Source organism: Bombina bombina, chromosome 6, assembly GCF_027579735.1.
Source record: "Bombina bombina isolate aBomBom1 chromosome 6, aBomBom1.pri, whole genome shotgun sequence".
Classification (NCBI taxonomy): Eukaryota; Metazoa; Chordata; class Amphibia; order Anura; family Bombinatoridae; genus Bombina; species Bombina bombina.
In genome coordinates, this window is record NC_069504.1 from 567,513,341 (window position 1) to 567,530,194 (window position 16,854).

Here is a 16,854-nt window from a genome sequence, read left to right on the forward strand (position 1 = left end):
GGAGCTGCTGTGAAGATTAAAAGGTAAGTTTTTTTTTCCACAACAGGAGTGAAATGTAAATTTAGATGAATTAAAGTGCCCCCGTTTTTAAATCGAATTTTTAAAAACCGGGCACTTTCGCATCAAAATTGACATTCACTTTAAGCAACTTCTATATTAAACTTTTTAGTTAGTCCCTTTTAAACTACCATCATATTCAGCACTGGATCTTCATGTTGCAAACAGACATTTTTCATCCCAGTTAGTTTATGAAAGCAGTCTGAAAGGGACAGTCTACATCTTAGTCATAGTAAAGTCATACCTTAGATCAGGGTCAACAACCTTAGAGCCCCAAAAGTTTTGTTACTAAATTTCCCATGATGTTTCTCCTACACCTTTTCTATGCAACACAGCAGGAATAGTAAAAATAGTTAAAGGGAAATTGTTTGCTAGATTTTTCTTTGCATGAATGTGTTGAAGATGATCCATTTATATAGCATGTTAGTGTTTTTGTAAAAATGTGTGTGTGTGTGTGTGTGTGTGTGTGTGTGTGTGTGTGTGTGTGTGTGTGTGTGTGTGTGTGTGTGTGTGTGTGTATGTATGTATGTATGTATGTATATATATATTATTTATTTTTTTAAGAACATTGTGCCGATTTTCAGACTCCTAACCAAGCCCCACAGTGTCAGATGTATATATGTGTTTACAGACTCTTGCTGGCCCCTGTTAAGGTTATCTGTCTTTTTACATGCAGGGAAGGGGGAAGGTGTCTGCTCCTTTTGCTTTCCCCCGAGACCCTTTCCCAGACTAACCTCATCAACAGTGCTAAACTAGGAGCTTCAAAGTAAGTTTTTTTTAAAGGTTTTATACTGGACTTTTATATCAGTATCTGTGCATATTCTTCGTTATAGTAGTGTCTATTACATGCAGTTATATGAAATTGGTGTATACCGTCCCTTTAATGTAAAATTAATATTGTTTCTGGCCACTTTGAAATGGCTGCCAAGCTCCACCCACTGAAGACATTACAATCTATCCTGCAATATTAGCATCCAATCACAAAAGGCTCATTAGTTGGATTCAAAAACCATCAATGCTATTCATCAGAGTGCCTAGATTAAAGGATTATTAACTTTTGCTATGCAAAACGGATCATTTATCATTGCAATTATCACAACAATGTAATGTACCTTTTTATTTTCAGAAACGAAGCTCCCTTTGGCAGTAAGAGTTTTATTTTATCCCCATGACATCACGTCATCCAGCCCTCAAATGTGGGCCGTCTAAGGTCTAACATGCTTGCCAATTGGATGGCGAGTATTTGCATCAAATTATAATACATTAGCGTCATTCAACACATGTGCAATAGGATTTGCTTAGTCTCGCATGCGCACATTGTGGCACAGAAGCCGACATGACAGACAACAGAATAAAAAAACGCATGCAGTGACGTATCCGTTAACATTGCGTCGAAGAGTTGCCATCTTCCAAATGCAGTTGTCACCTCGGATTGGTAATACGCAACGGCGAACAACTCAGTGGCTTTGGAAATTTTTTATATTTCAAATTAGATATATTTCAAAAACGATAAATATTTAATACATGATCAACACTGAAAAACACTATTTACAGGTATACTAGTGTAATAACACGATTCCATTTTTGTCTACAGTGTCCCTTTAAGCCCAAACTGTGATTTTATCAGTAGGCGAAGCTTGGCACCTATTTTTTTTAAAGTGGCCAGAAACAATATTCACTTTAAAATAACTTTTTTACTTTTCATGTTTTACGGTTTGCTGCATGATATAGAAAAAGATGCAGGGGGCTATTTGCCGCTTAATCTAAGGTATGACTTTAAGATGACTAAGGTGTTGACTGTCCCTTTTAATTCCTGAATCACATCCCAGTATTTTTTAGCAAAGAGCAGGATGTTAGAAAAATTCAACAACAATGAAAATAATTTTATAATATTTGGTTTATAAGACCACCTCAAATGTAAAATAAATCTAAAATAGAAGGTGGTTACTGAAATATAAAATGATAGCTCTGTGTACACAACAGGGTTAGTCAAGCTTATTACAAAGGTCAACAAAAATCCATGATGACAGCAAAGGTTCACAAAATGAGACCAGTCTAGAATTGAGACATCTGCCAAGAGCCATTTTCCTACAGAGATACGGTCCTGGCTGGCTGATTTGCAAATTGGCAATAGCATTGTCGAATTTTAATAGACTTTTGCTTAAATGCACTCTGGAAGCTTCTTACAAACCACAATGCCAGCAGTTGCTGCGCCCAGATTGGCAGGTTACCAATTAATTTGGATGGCTATGTTTCTAATATGTGAATGTATTGATAAAAACCCAGAAGTTATTTCCCTAAACCAATCAGCTTTTAAAAGTCAGTCATTTCCTACTCCTCACCATGCAATTTTATTTATTCCTATGCCTGAAGCTCTTTTCAAAGCTATTCTGTTTCATCCTTCAATATTAGATTAGTGAAGTTGTGCATGTTCACATTGGACACTGCAATCTTGTAAATGCAAGTATTCTTGTACCATGTGACAGAAACGGTGCACATTCACAGATCAGTGATATTATAATCTTCTTGACAAGCTGTATTGTGTTTTTTCTGATGACTTTTTTTCTGTAACTTTTAAACTCTGTTTTAAAAAACTAACAAAAAAAAACTGCTGTATCTTGCAAAAAAGTGCAAGATACAACTATGAAAAGGTCAGCAGTAACTGATCTGTGAAAGTGCACTTCTGTTAAAAGAAGCAGTATGTGCATACCAAAATGGCAGCATCCAGAAACAAGAAGTAGAGCTTTTCCAACTAGTAGTAACCATACTACTGTAGTTGTACTCAGCAGTTTTATGTCCCTTTAAATGTTCAAAGAGATATAAATCCCCTTTTACCTTGATAGAATCTTCTTCCATTGATGCTTCACAGCCAGATTCCTCTGCATCCTGCTTCTTACCTAAAAAAATATAATAAAACTGTTCTTTAGAGCAGTATAATCAGGTATAATATTTCTAACAGGAGCTGTAAAAAACAAACAAATAAAACAACATTTTTAAAACTCTCAATAGTATGGTCTATTGTCTTTTCTTTCATTTAAGTGGCAAGAGTCCATGAGCTAGTGACGTATTGGATATACATTCCTACCAGGAGGGGCAAAGTTTCCCAAACCTCAAAATGCCTATAAATACACCTCCCATCACACTCATTCCTTATTTTTACAAACTTTGCCTATTATGTAGGTGGTGAAGTAATTTGTGCTTGATTTCTTCTGCGATAGGTGCTTCTAAGCATTCTGAAGCCCAATTCCTCTGTGTTTGTCAAAGGGATGAGAAGGGAGTATTGCCTGTTGATTTAGTGGTTTCACCCATAAGAAAGCCTTTCAAAGGCTCTCTAATTCATCCCGTGTCTCCCTTTTCAGATCAACGTTATACTCCTATACCATTACCTCTGCTGATATTTTTCAGTACTGGTTTGGCTGTCCGCTATATGTGGATGGCTGTCTTCTGGTAAGTATGTATAATTTTTTAAGACACTCTCAGCTATGTTTGGCGCTTTATATTATATTGTAAAGTTTTAAATGCGTTTGCTTATATTTGCCATGAGTCAGGTCTATGTATATTTCCGTTTTTCTGCAGACTATCAGTTTCAGTATGGAAATTATGTTTGAAAAAAAATGTTTTTGTTTTTTTTTTCTTACCTGGGGTTCCAGATCTTTCAGAAGGAATGTCGAGTTAATTCAAAGATGCTACACTTGATCTCTTTTCAGCTAATCCCAGTGTAGGTGAAATAACCTCAAAAAAATCACCCAGATTTTTAAAAATGAAAGTGGAGATGATTGGGATAGCGCTAATCAGCTAAGAGAGGGCGAATTGTGAGAGTGATTGTATACAAGATATTGTGCTTTTAACTTAGAATATTAAAATATTATAATATCTTGCAGTGGTTTTTATTTTTCAAATGGTATGAGAAACAAGTGTTTGCTATCCAGATCCAGATATTTCAATTTGACTGTTTTCCAAAAATTTTCACGAGCAAATTAGGCTCGCGAGGACGCAAAATGCCTTTAGCATAAGCATTTTTTCCCATTCCTGATACTGAGGAAATTGGATATTTTGTTTAAAATGTTTTTTTTTTCTTTTTACATTTTACAAGATGTCACAGTCTGATCCTGCAGCTGATGTTGCTGTAGAAACCAGGCTGCCTGAACACAGTTCTACAAAAGCTAAGTGTGTCTGTTGTAAATTGGCTGATGTTATTTCTTCAGCTCAATTATGTGGCATCTGTCATGACAAGCTGTTGAATGCTGATAATGTTTCTATTAGTAGAAACACGTGATCTGTAGTTCCTTCAACATCTAATGTACCTGTTATTCCTGCAGATGTAAAGAATTATATTGCAGCTATAGAAAATGCTATGTCTGCTATTCCGCCTTCAAATAATCATAAAAAGTCTTTTAAAACTTCTCATAAGTAATCTCTGCTGATAAGGATCTCTCTTGTTTAGAGGAACTCTGAAATTGACGACAAATTTTCCTATCTGTTTAAGATTGATTACATTTGTTCTTTATTGAAGGAAGTGTTGGTTACTTTGGGTATTGAAGAATCTAATCCTCTTGATAACAAAGCTAGTAAACATTTAAATTCTGTTTTTAAACCTTCAAAGGTTGTTCCTGAGGTTTTTCCTATTCCTGATGCCGTTTCTGATATGATTACTAAGGAATGGTCTAAGCCTGGTTCTTCTTTTAATCCTTCTTCTAGGTTTAAAAAGTTGTATCCTTTACCTGTGGCTAATTTAGAGTTTTGGGGAAAAGTCCCTAAGGTTGATGGGGCTATTTAAACTCTTGCCAAACGTACTACTATCCCTATGGAAGATAGTACTTCTTTTAAGGATCCTTTAGACAGGAAGATTGAATCTTATCTCAGAAAAGCTTATTTACATTCTGGTTATATTCTTAGACCTGCCATTTCTATGGCTGATGTTGCTGCTGCTTCAACTTTTTTGTTGGACAGTTTAGCTCGTCAGGTAGAAGATTCTGATTTGTCTAGCATTGTTCTTCTGCTTCAACATGCTAATCATTTAATTTGTGACGCTATATTTGACATTAAGATCGATGTTAAATCTATGTATTTAGCAATTTTAGCTACAAGAGCTTTATGGCTTATATCTTGGAATGCTGACAAGGTGTCTAAATCTAGATTACTAGCTTTATCTTTCCAGGGTAAGAATTTATTTGGTTCTCAATTAGATTACATTATTTCCACTGTTACTGGTGGGGAGTTTTCTTAGCGCAAGATGACAAAAAATCTAAAGGTAAATTTAAGGCTCCTAATCGTTTGTTCCTTTCGTCAGAACAAAGAACCACTCCTTCCCCTAAGGCCTCTGGTTCCAATAGGAGACCATCTTCAAATTGGAATAAGACCAAGCCTTATAAAAAAACAAACCCAGCCCCCAAGATTGCATGAAGGTACGGCCATCAATACAGTTCAGCTGGTAGGGGGGGGAGGGGGGCAGATTTAAATTATTTCAGGAAATTTGGGAAGGTTCTGTTCAGAATCAGTGGATTAAGAATATTGTGTCTCAAGTATATCGAATAGGTTTCAGAATAAGACCTCACGTGGGAAGATTCTTCCTCTCTCATGTTCCAACAAATCCCGTGAAGGCTCAGGCTTTTCTGAAATGCATTTCAGATCTAGAGCTTTCGGGGGTGATTGTACCAGTTCCTCTTCCAGGAACAGGGTTTGGGGTTCTATTAAAATCTATTCATTATCCCAAAGAAAGAATTCTTTCAGACCAGTTCTGGATCTGAAGTTTTTAAATCATTTTGAAAGAGTCCCAACTTTCAAGATGGTTACTATAAGGACTACTCTGCCTTTTGTTCAGCAAGGTCATTTTATGTCCACAATAGACTTTCAGAATGCTTATCTTATATTCCAATTCATCCAGACCACTATCTGTTTCTGAGATTCTCTTTTCTAGACAAGCATTACCAATTTGTCGCTCTTCCATTTGGCCTAGCGACAGCTCTAAAAATCTTTTCAAAGGTTCTCGGTACCCTATCTGTAATCAGAGCAGGGTATTGCAGTGTTTCCTTATTTTAACAATATCTTGGTACTTGCTCAGTCTTTTCATTTAGCAGAATCTCACACAAAACAACTAGTGTGGTATCTTCAAAGGCATGGATGGAGGATCAATTTACAAAAGAGTTTCTTGATTCCTCAAACAAGGGTCACCTTTTTAGGCTTCCAGACAGATTCAGTGTCATGACTGTCTCTGACAAGAGACGGATGAAATTGGTTTTAGCTTGTCTAAACCTTCATTCTCGATCATTCCCTTCAGTGGCTATGTGCATGGCAGTTTTAAGTCTTATGACTGCAGCATCGGACGTGATCCCCTTTGCTCTTTTTCATGCTTTGCATGCTGAATCAATGGTGCAGGGATTATACTCAGATATCACAATTGATATACTTAAATCCCAACTTAAAACTCTCCGTCTTGGTGGCTGGACCATCACCAAATTGTTCAAGGGGACTATTTTGTTCGTCCTTCCTGGACTGTGGATCTCAACGGCTGCAAGTCTTACAGGTTGGGGAGCTGTCTGGGGGTCTCTGACAGCGCAAGGGGTTTGGAAACCTCACGAGGCGAGGTTACCAATCAATATTTTAGAACTCTGTGCTATTTCCAGAGCTCTTCAGGCTTGGCCTCTATTAAAGAGAGAACTTTGCATTCGTTTTCAGACAGACAATATCACAACAGTGGCATATGTCAATCAGGGAGGGACACGCAGCTCTTTAGCAATGAATGAAGTATCTCTGATACTTTCTTGGGTGGAGTCCAACTCTTGTCTAATTTCTGTGATTCATATTCCAGGTGTAGACAATTGGGAAGCGGATTATCTCAGCCGTCAGACTTTACATCTGGGGGAGTGGTCGCTCCATCCAGATGTGTTATATCAGATTGTGCAGATGTGGGGTCTTGTAGAAATAGATCTGATGGCCTCCCGTTGGAACAAGAAACTTCCCAGATATCTTTCCAGACAGATCCAAGTATCCTCAGCTGGAGATGGTGGATGCTTTAGCAGTTCCTTGGTTTTACCAACCCTCATACATTTTTCCATCTCTAGTCCTTCTTCCAAGGGTGATCTCCAAGATCATTATGGAACAATCTCATGTGTTTCTGATAGCACCAGCATGGCCTCACAGGTTTTGGTATGCGGATCTTGTCCGGATGTCCAGTTGCCAACCTTGGCCGCTTCCTTTAAGGCCAGAACTTCTGTCTCAAAGGCCGTTTTTCCCATCAGGATCTCAAATCTCTAAATTTGAAGGTATGGAAATTGAACGCTTAGTTCTAAGTCATAGAGGTTTCTCTGACTCAGTGTTTAATACATTGCTACAAGCTCTTAAGTCTGTTTCAAGGAAGATTTATTATCGGGTTTGGAAAACCTATATTTCATGGTGCTCTCAAATTCTCTTGGCATATTTTTAGAATTCCTAGGATTTGACAAATCTCTGCTCGTTCTGTTCTATTTCATAGAAAGATTGCTAAACTTCCTGATGTTCACTGTTTTGTTCAGGTTTTTGTTCGTATCAAACATGTTATTAAGTCTATTTCTCCTCCTTGGAGTCTCAATTTGGTTTTAAAGATTTTGCAAGCTCCTCCTTTTGAGCCTATGCATTCTTTGGATATTAAACTACTTTCTTGGAAAGTGTTATTTCTTTTGGCTATCTTTTCTGCTATAAGAGTTTGAGTTGTCGGCTCTCTTGTGAGTCTCCTTATATGATTTCCCATCAAGATAAAGCTGTTTAACGGACTTTGTTTACATTTTTATCTAAGGTTGTGAATATTAGTATGGAAATTGTTGTTCCTTCCCTGTGTCCTAACCCTGAGAATTCTCTTGAGAGATCTCTACATTCTTTGTATGTGGTAAGAGCTTTAAAATACTATGTTGAAGCTACTAAGGATTTCAGAAAGACTTCTAGTCTATTTGTTATTTTCTTTGGTTCCAGGAAAGGTCAGAAGAGGCCTCTGCAATTTCTTTGGCATCTTGGTTGAAACTTTTGATTCACAAAGATTTGGAGGCAGGGCAGTCTCCGCGTCAGAGAATTACAGCTCATTCTATTAGATCAGTTGCCACTTCTTGGGCTTTCAAGAATGAAGCTTCAGTTGATCAGATTTGCAAAGCAGCAACTAGGTCTTCTTTGCATACATTTACTAAATTTTACCATTTTGATGTATTGGCTTCTTCAGAAGCAGTCTTTGGTAGAAAGGTTCTTCAGGCAGCTGTATAAGTGATTCTTTTTTTTGTTTTGTTTTTTAAGAAAACTTATTTGGATTTAATTTTTCAGTGGAAATAGCCGTTTTTATTTTATCCCTCCCTCTCTAGTGACTCTGTGGATTTCCACATCTTGGGTATTATATCACATACGTCACTAGCTCATGGACTCTTGCCACTATGAAATAAATGAATTTCAGGTAAGTTCTTACATAAATGATGTTATTTATTATAAGGGCAAAATAAAAACATATGATATTACCAAGAACAAAAAAGGTTTGCATAGTGTTTGAGTAAGACAATAACTAACTTACACTAAATGTGTATAATAAATAATAATAATAAATAGATAATAATAATAGATAATAATAATAAATAATAATAGATAATAAATAATAATAGATAATAATTATAATATTATTATTATTATTATTATTGAAAAATGCATTTATAAAAAATATTTTAAAAAAACAAAACATGGTGTGCTTTATATAGTTGAAAGCAAACTAACCTTTGGTCTTGGATGCTCTCTTTGAATCAGAGCTGACAGGTACTTCTATACTATCAGGATCACCACCTTCATCTTCAATTGCCTAAAGGAGACAACGTTGCAAAATAAAGTGTGCCGTTAACTAATTGTTTTGAGGTCACATATACAGAATTAAATAATTGTACAACCTGAGAAATGCAGTTTCCCTGAAGGTTTGAGGCAAGTCAATACCACAATAGTTGGTCTTCAAAAACAAAACCTTAAAGGGACAGTAAACCTTAAAAATAATGTTATATAATTCTGCACATAGTGCAGAATTATATAACATTATTTAGGTGCTATAGCCATAAAAGCATTTTTTACCCGTTTAATTTGCTAAAATACGGCGCTTTTACAGACCCGCTCTCTGCTGAGCGGGTCTGTTATTCTTAGTCAGCGCATCGAGCCAGCTGTATAGTCACAGGCCGGCCCGACCGCGCCATAGCACTAAGTGCAGCTCGCTCCTGTCATTTACAAATGAAGTGTATTTTAAAAACATTTAATGAATTAAAGTGCCCATGATTTTAAGAATTTATATTTATACTGTGCAGTACACTGCTAAAGTCTACAGTCACTTGTTAAGAATATAACTTCAGGTTCCTAAAGATCAAACTTTTGTACAAAACTGCACAGCTCATTTAAAGGGCCATAATACCCAAATGTTTAAACACTTGAAAGTGATGCAGCATACCTGTAAAAAGCCGACTAGAAAATATCACCTGAACATCTCTATGTAAAAAAAGAAAGATATTTTACCTCAAAAGTTTCTCAGTAGCCACATTCCATTGTAAAGGACTTCTAAGTAGCATATCAGTATGTCTGTTCCGGGACAGCGTAAGGGGCGAGTTTACATGCACTCTCATCTTATTTCCCTATTCAGTTTAAAGGAAGTTTGCTATGAAATCTCATGAGAGTTAAGTGAAATCTCATAAAATCACAGTAAAAGAGTTCATGACCTCAGCACTGCAGATTGGCTGCTGTTCATTTCTTTGTTTTTTTTACCTGCAGCTGGGCTGCAGCAGAGTATAACTTTACGCAGAACTTACTCTGCTGAGCTGAGGAGATTGTGAGGTAAAATATCTTCCTTTTTTACATAGAGATGCTCAGATGATATTTTCCTGTCAGCTTTTTACAGTTATACTGCATAAGTTTCAAGTGATTTAGCATATGAGTATTATGTCCCTTTAAAACAGCTTTTTCCATATTCTTTACATGACCTGAATTTAAAACCCTACATCTGTCACGTGGCATGAATGAGGTCAGCAATGACTAATCTTGTGTCATACAAGCTGCCACCACTACATCGATAAATAGGAAAATTCCTTAAAACACAGGTAGAACATGTGTATAACATGAACCTGAAATGGTAATCTTTTAGACCAAAATTTATAAAAATGAAAGTTCAAGTAAATATAACATAATTTATGTAAGAACTTACCTGATAAATTCATTTCTTTCATATTAGCAAGAGTCCATGAGGCCCGCCCTTTTTTTGTGGTGGTTATGATTTTGTATAAAGCACAATTATTCCAATTCCTTATTTTATATGCTTTCGCACTTTTTTATCACCCCACTTCTTGGCTATTCGTTAAACTGAATTGTGGGTGTGGTGAGGGGTGTATTTATAGGCATTTTGAGGTTTGGGAAACTTTGCCCCTCCTGGTAGGAATGTATATCCCATACGTCACTAGCTCATGGACTCTTGCTAATTACATGAAAGAAATATATATTTCATAGGTAAATCAAAAGCTCTATTTGTTTAATCAGAGTGATAGCACAAATGCAAAAAATTCTCTGGGACTTTGTGGAAGTTTAACTCTGAAATTCCCGGTAGTGAACAGGTTAATAGAATCATGTTTGGTATGCAAAACTGGGGAATGGGTAATAAAGGGATTATCTATCTTTTTAAACACTAAACAAATCTGGAGTAGACTGTGCCTTTAGGGACTTTTTTTTATAGAAGATTCTGATATCTCATGAGAATGTAAGATACTGTCTGATAGTCAGGATCTTTCTTTGGAGTTAGAATGCATCTTAATTTTCAAGATGGAACATTTGCACACTTTGCTGAAATTAGTTCTTTTCTTTTTGTTTTTAACTCTGCAATTTCAAGATCCTGAACCTGAATTATTTAAAATTGAAGGTAAACTTACATTTATGCCTATCCAGGATTTTATTGGATTCACAAAATCAATATCACTTTCATTCATGATTCTTTCTAAATCTAATTACAAACCGAGTTATCATTATCGTTTCATTTGCGATTGTACACAAATGCAACCCGTAATTTGTATTTTTTTTTTTTTTTACTGCTGATCACATTTCTGTAGCAGCCAATTGAATTTCTGGCCGTTAGGCGGCTGTCAGTGCACGTCATCCGCACATTTGACCCTGTGCGCATGCACTATTGTTGGCTTCCATGAGCGTTCACAATTCGAGCATGCGTATTCCAAATATTTAGAAATCCATCATAGAACTTGCCCATTCTCGCTTGTACAGAACACTGTAAAAATCGGTAATTGGCACATGCGCTGTTTCACTGAGCCTCGTGAACGCGCTTTAGGAAGACGTAGAAAGCGGGTGGGACCGCTCTCTACGTCAAACACAAGAAAAGCCGGAACTGGTGTGTGGGAGGAGTTAGAGATCGCATAGGTAGGGAGATAATGTAAAAATAAGAAAATTGTGAAAAAAAAAAAAAAAAAGTTAGCGATTAGATTAGAGTAATATTAAAGAATGCATTCCTGTATTTCATATGCTGAAACTTAACCTTTACTTTAAACCTCCTAAGAGAGCAGAGTTTTTTTCTGGTACCTGAAGCAATGTCAGTCGGTCAATCTCCAAGGAATGGAGTAAACCTGGAGCAGGATGATACAATTAAAAGATTTTTTATTTTATTTATTTTAAAGGTTTTTTTTTTTTTTTAATTTGAAATAGGATTTTTTTTTTTTTTTTTTTTTTTAAATAAAATGCTTTTTGAGGACAAATCTAGATAATTATAATCTAAAATGTTATTCATCCTGAAATATAGATTTGTTTTTAATTATATAGCTGTAATACTGTTAGATGACACACACGGCTATTGGTTTAGAGGTGGAAACATCACCTCATTGTAAAGATTAGCACTGTGCCATGGGCTACGGCAGAAACATAGTAATAGCACTTACATTTTTTATTTTTTTATTTTATTTTTTAAATTAAGTGATGACTTAAACTACAGTTTATTTTTCTCCTTCGAATAAAAGTAAAGCTAAAAAATTGATCAAATATGAATGATTAGCCTATATATCCGGAGATAGTTAAACTCCCAATAATTTCATTCAATTTCAATGATCTATCTAATGATATATAACCAAATCAGTAATTGTCTGATATAAAGAAATAAGGCACATTAAGACTCATTCTAAATCAATATCTTAAACAAGTACCCAAGTGTCAACACATTCAAGATGGAGAAAATGCAGACATTTTACCCTTTGTACAAAAAAAAAAAAAAAAAAAAAAGAGGGTAAATTTAAGACAGACTTAAAAGGATGTATACTTGCACATTCCTATTCACAAAGTTAATTTCCAATTTCTCGTTTGCTTTACCAGTTTGTAGAATTACCTTTTAGTTCAACTATTGCTCCCAGAAGTGCTGGGAGCTTTACTAGCTGTGCTTGGAACCAAGGTTATAGCAGCAGTGGCAACTTATTTGGGCAACATCTTGGTCCAGTTTCTCTCTTTACAATGAGAAGACATTGACACCAAGGTTAATTATTATCTTTGCATCCATGTGTGGAAGAAAAATATTCAAAAGAGTTTCTTAGACAAAAGTCTCCTTTCTAGCAGTATTCATAGATTCTATAGTCAAGCAGCTTTCTCTCATGGAGCAGCGCAGGATAAAGCTGCAGACAACTTATGCAAAGTTACGGGCTCTTTGGCATCCTTCAGTAGTTCGGTGCATGGCGGTAGTGGGCTTGAGATACCAGTTTGTCAGGATGGGGTGCAGTCTGAGTCTCAGAGAGCACAAGGATTCAAGATTACAAATCAACACTCTGGAACTCTGTGCTATTTTAAAGGCTCTATAGAGTTGGCATCTCCTCAAGCAGCAATCGTTTCTAAGATTGCAGTCAGACAACATTATGGCTGTGGCATAAATCAATTATCCGGGAGGAACTCAAAGTTCCTTAGTTATCAAGGTGGTGTTCCATTTTTTTGAGGTGGGTGGAAAGGAACCACTTAGGGCTGCAACTAACGATTATTTTCATAATCAATTAATCGGCCGATTATTTTTTCGATTAATCGACTAATTGGATTTTAAAAAAAAACAATAATTGTTTCCTATACTTTAAATAAAATCCACATACATACAGGCCCATTTATCAAGCTCCGTATGGAGCTTGAAGGGCCGTGTTTCTGGCGAGTCTTTAGACTCGCCAGAAAACATAATTTATGTAAGAACTTACCTGATAAATTCATTTCTTTCATATTAGCAAGAGTCCATGAGCTAGTGACGTATGGGATATACATTCCTACCAGGAGGGGCAAAGTTTCCCAAACCTCAAAATGCCTATAAATACACCCCTCACCACACCCACAATTCAGTTTAACGAATAGCCAAGAAGTGGGGTGATAAAAAAGTGCGAAAGCATATAAAATAAGGAATTGGAATAATTGTGCTTTATACAAAATCATAACCACCACAAAAAAAGGGCGGGCCTCATGGACTCTTGCTAATATGAAAGAAATGAATTTATCAGGTAAGTTCTTACATAAATTATGTTTTCTTTCATGTAATTAGCAAGAGTCCATGAGCTAGTGACGTATGGGATAATGACTACCCAAGATGTGGATCTTTCCACACAAGAGTCACTAGAGAGGGAGGGACAAAATAAAGACAGCCAATTCCTGCTGAAAATAATCCACACCCAAAATAAAGTTTAATGAAAAACATAAGCAGAAGATTCAAACTGAAACCGCTGCCTGAAGTACTTTTCTACCAAAAACTGCTTCAGAAGAAGAAAATACATCAAAATGGTAGAATTTAGTAAAAGTATGCAAAGAGGACCAAGTTGCTGCTTTGCAAATCTGATCAACCGAAGCTTCATTCCTAAACGCCCAGGAAGTAGAAACTGACCTAGTAGAATGAGCTGTAATTCTCTGAGGCGGAGTTTTACCCGACTCAACATAGGCAAGATGAATTAAAGATTTCAACCAAGATGCCAAAGAAATGGCAGAAGCTTTCTGGCCTTTTCTAGAACCGGAAAAGATAACAAATAGACTAGAAGTCTTTCGGAAAGATTTAGTAGCTTCAACATAATATTTCAAAGCTCTAACAACATCCAAAGAATGCAACGATTTCTCCTTAGAATTCTTAGGATTAGGACATAATGAAGGAACCACAATTTCTCTACTAATGTTGTTGGAATTCACAACTTTAGGTAAAAATTCAAAAGAAGTTCGCAACACCGCCTTATCCTGATGAAAAATCAGAAAAGGAGACTCACAAGAAAGAGCAGATAATTCAGAAACTCTTCTGGCAGAAGAGATGGCCAAAAGGAACAAAACTTTCCAAGAAAGTAATTGAATGTCCAATGAATGCATAGGTTCAAACGGAGGAGCTTGAAGAGCCCCTAGAACCAAATTCAAACTCCAAGGAGGAGAAATTGACTTAATGACAGGTTTTATACGAACCAAAGCTTGTACAAAACAATGAATATCAGGAAGAATAGCAATCTTTCTGTGAAAAAGAACAGAAAGAGCAGAGATTTGACCTTTCAAGGAACTTGCGGACAAACCCTTATCTAAACCATCCTGAAGAAACTGTAAAATTCTCGGTATTCTAAAAGAATGCCAAGAAAAATGATGAGAAAGACACCAAGAAATATAAGTCTTCCAGACTCTATAATATATCTCTCTAGATACAGATTTACGAGCCTGTAACATAGTATTAATCACAGAGTCAGAGAAACCTCTTTGACCAAGAATCAAGCGTTCAATCTCCATACCTTTAAATTTAAGGATTTCAGATCCTGATGGAAAAAAGGACCTTGTGACAGAAGGTCTGGTCTTAACGGAAGAGTCCACGGTTGGCAAGAGGCCATCCGGACAAGATCCGCATACCAAAACCTGTGAGGCCATGCCGGAGCTACCAACAGAACAAACGAGCATTCCTTCAGAATCTTGGAGATTACTCTTGGAAGAAGAACTAGAGGCGGAAAGATATAGGCAGGATGATACTTCCAAGGAAGTGATAATGCATCCACTGCCTCCGCCTGAGGATCCCGGGATCTGGACAGATACCTGGGAAGTTTCTTGTTTAGATGGGACGCCATCAGATCTATTTCTGGAAGTTCCCACATTTGAACAATCTGAAGAAAAACCTCTGGGTGAAGAGACCATTCGCCCGGATGCAACGTTTGGCGACTGAGATAATCCGCTTCCCAATTGTCTATACCTGGGATATGAACCGCAGAGATTAGACAGGAGCTGGATTCCGCCCAAACCAAAATTCGAGATACTTCTTTCATAGCCAGAGGACTGTGAGTCCCTCCTTGATGATTGATGTATGCCACAGTTGTGACATTGTCTGTCTGAAAACAAATGAACGATTCTCTCTTCAGCAGAGGCCAAGACTGAAGAGCTCTGAAAATTGCACGGAGTTCCAAAATATTGATCGGTAATCTCACCTCCTGAGATTCCCAAACTCCTTGTGCCGTCAGAGATCCCCACACAGCTCCCCAACCTGTGAGACTTGCATCTGATGAAATTACAGTCCAGGTCGGAAGCACAAAAGAAGCCCCCTGAATTAAACGATGGTGATCTGTCCACCATGTTAGAGAGTGTCGAACAAACGGTTTTAAAGATATTAATTGAGATATCTTTGTGTAATCCTTGCACCATTGATTCAGCATACAGAGCTGAAGAGGTCGCATGTGAAAACGAGCAAAGGGGATCGCGTCCGATGCAGCAGTCATAAGACCTAGAATTTCCATGCATAAGGCTACCGAAGGGAATGATTGTGACTGAAGGTTCCGACAAGCTGCAATCAATTTTAGACGTCTCTTGTCTGTTAAAGACAGAGTCATGGACACTGAATCCATCTGGAAACCCAGAAAGGTTACCCTTGTTTGAGGAATCAATGAACTTTTTGGTAAATTGATCCTCCAACCATGATCTTGAAGAAACAACACAAGTCGATTCGTATGAGATTCTGCTAAATGTAAAGACTGAGCAAGTACCAAGATATCGTCCAAATAAGGAAATACCACAATACCCTGTTCTCTGATTACAGACAGAAGGGCACCGAGAACCTTTGTAAAAATTCTTGGAGCTGTAGCTAGGCCAAACGGCAGAGCCACAAACTGGTAATGCTTGTCCAGAAAAGAGAATCTCAGGAACTGATAATGATCTGGATGAATCGGAATATGCAGATATGCATCCTGTAAATCTATTGTGGACATATAATTCCCTTGCTGAACAAAAGGCAAGATAGTCCTTACAGTTACCATTTTGAACGTTGGTATCCTTACATAACGATTCAATATTTTTAGATCCAGAACTGGTCTGAAGGAATTCTCCTTCTTTGGTACAATGAAGAGATTTGAATAAAACCCCATCCCCTGTTCCAGAACTGGAACTGGCATAATTACTCCAGTCAACTCTAGATCTGAAACACAATTCAGAAATGCTTGAGCTTTTACTGGATTTACTGGGACACGGGAAAGAAAAAATCTCTTTGCAGGAGGTCTCATCTTGAAACCAATTCTGTACCCTTCTGAAACAATGTTCTGAATCCAAAGATTGTGAACAGAATTGATCCAAATTTCCTTGAAAAAACGTAACCTGCCCCCTACCAGCTGAGCTGGAATGAGGGCCGCACCTTCATGTGGACTTAGAAGCAGGCTTTGCCTTTCTAGCTGGCTTGGATTTATTCCAGACTGGAGATGGTTTCCAAACTGAAACTGCTCCTGAGGATGAAGGATCAGGCTTTTGTTCTTTGTTGAAACGAAAGGAACGAAAACGATTATTAGCCCTGTTTTTACCTTTAGATTTTTTATCCTGTGGTAAAAAAGTTCC

General features: G+C 37.0%; 1 protein-coding gene across 2 annotated transcripts in view; it reads right to left on the reverse strand.

Annotated features, from left to right (window-relative positions):
* The window catches only part of SLTM (SAFB like transcription modulator), a 365,442-nt gene that overhangs the window by 317,610 nt on the left and 30,978 nt on the right, over nucleotides 1–16,854 (reverse strand). For both annotated transcript variants that reach the window (XM_053717529.1, XM_053717528.1), the window contains exons 2-3: nucleotides 8,779–8,860; nucleotides 2,893–2,954 (exon numbers count right to left, since the gene is read on the reverse strand). In XM_053717529.1, the coding sequence (XP_053573504.1) occupies nucleotides 2,893–2,954; nucleotides 8,779–8,860 (144 nt within the window). The remainder of the gene's footprint in view (nucleotides 1–2,892; nucleotides 2,955–8,778; nucleotides 8,861–16,854) is intronic.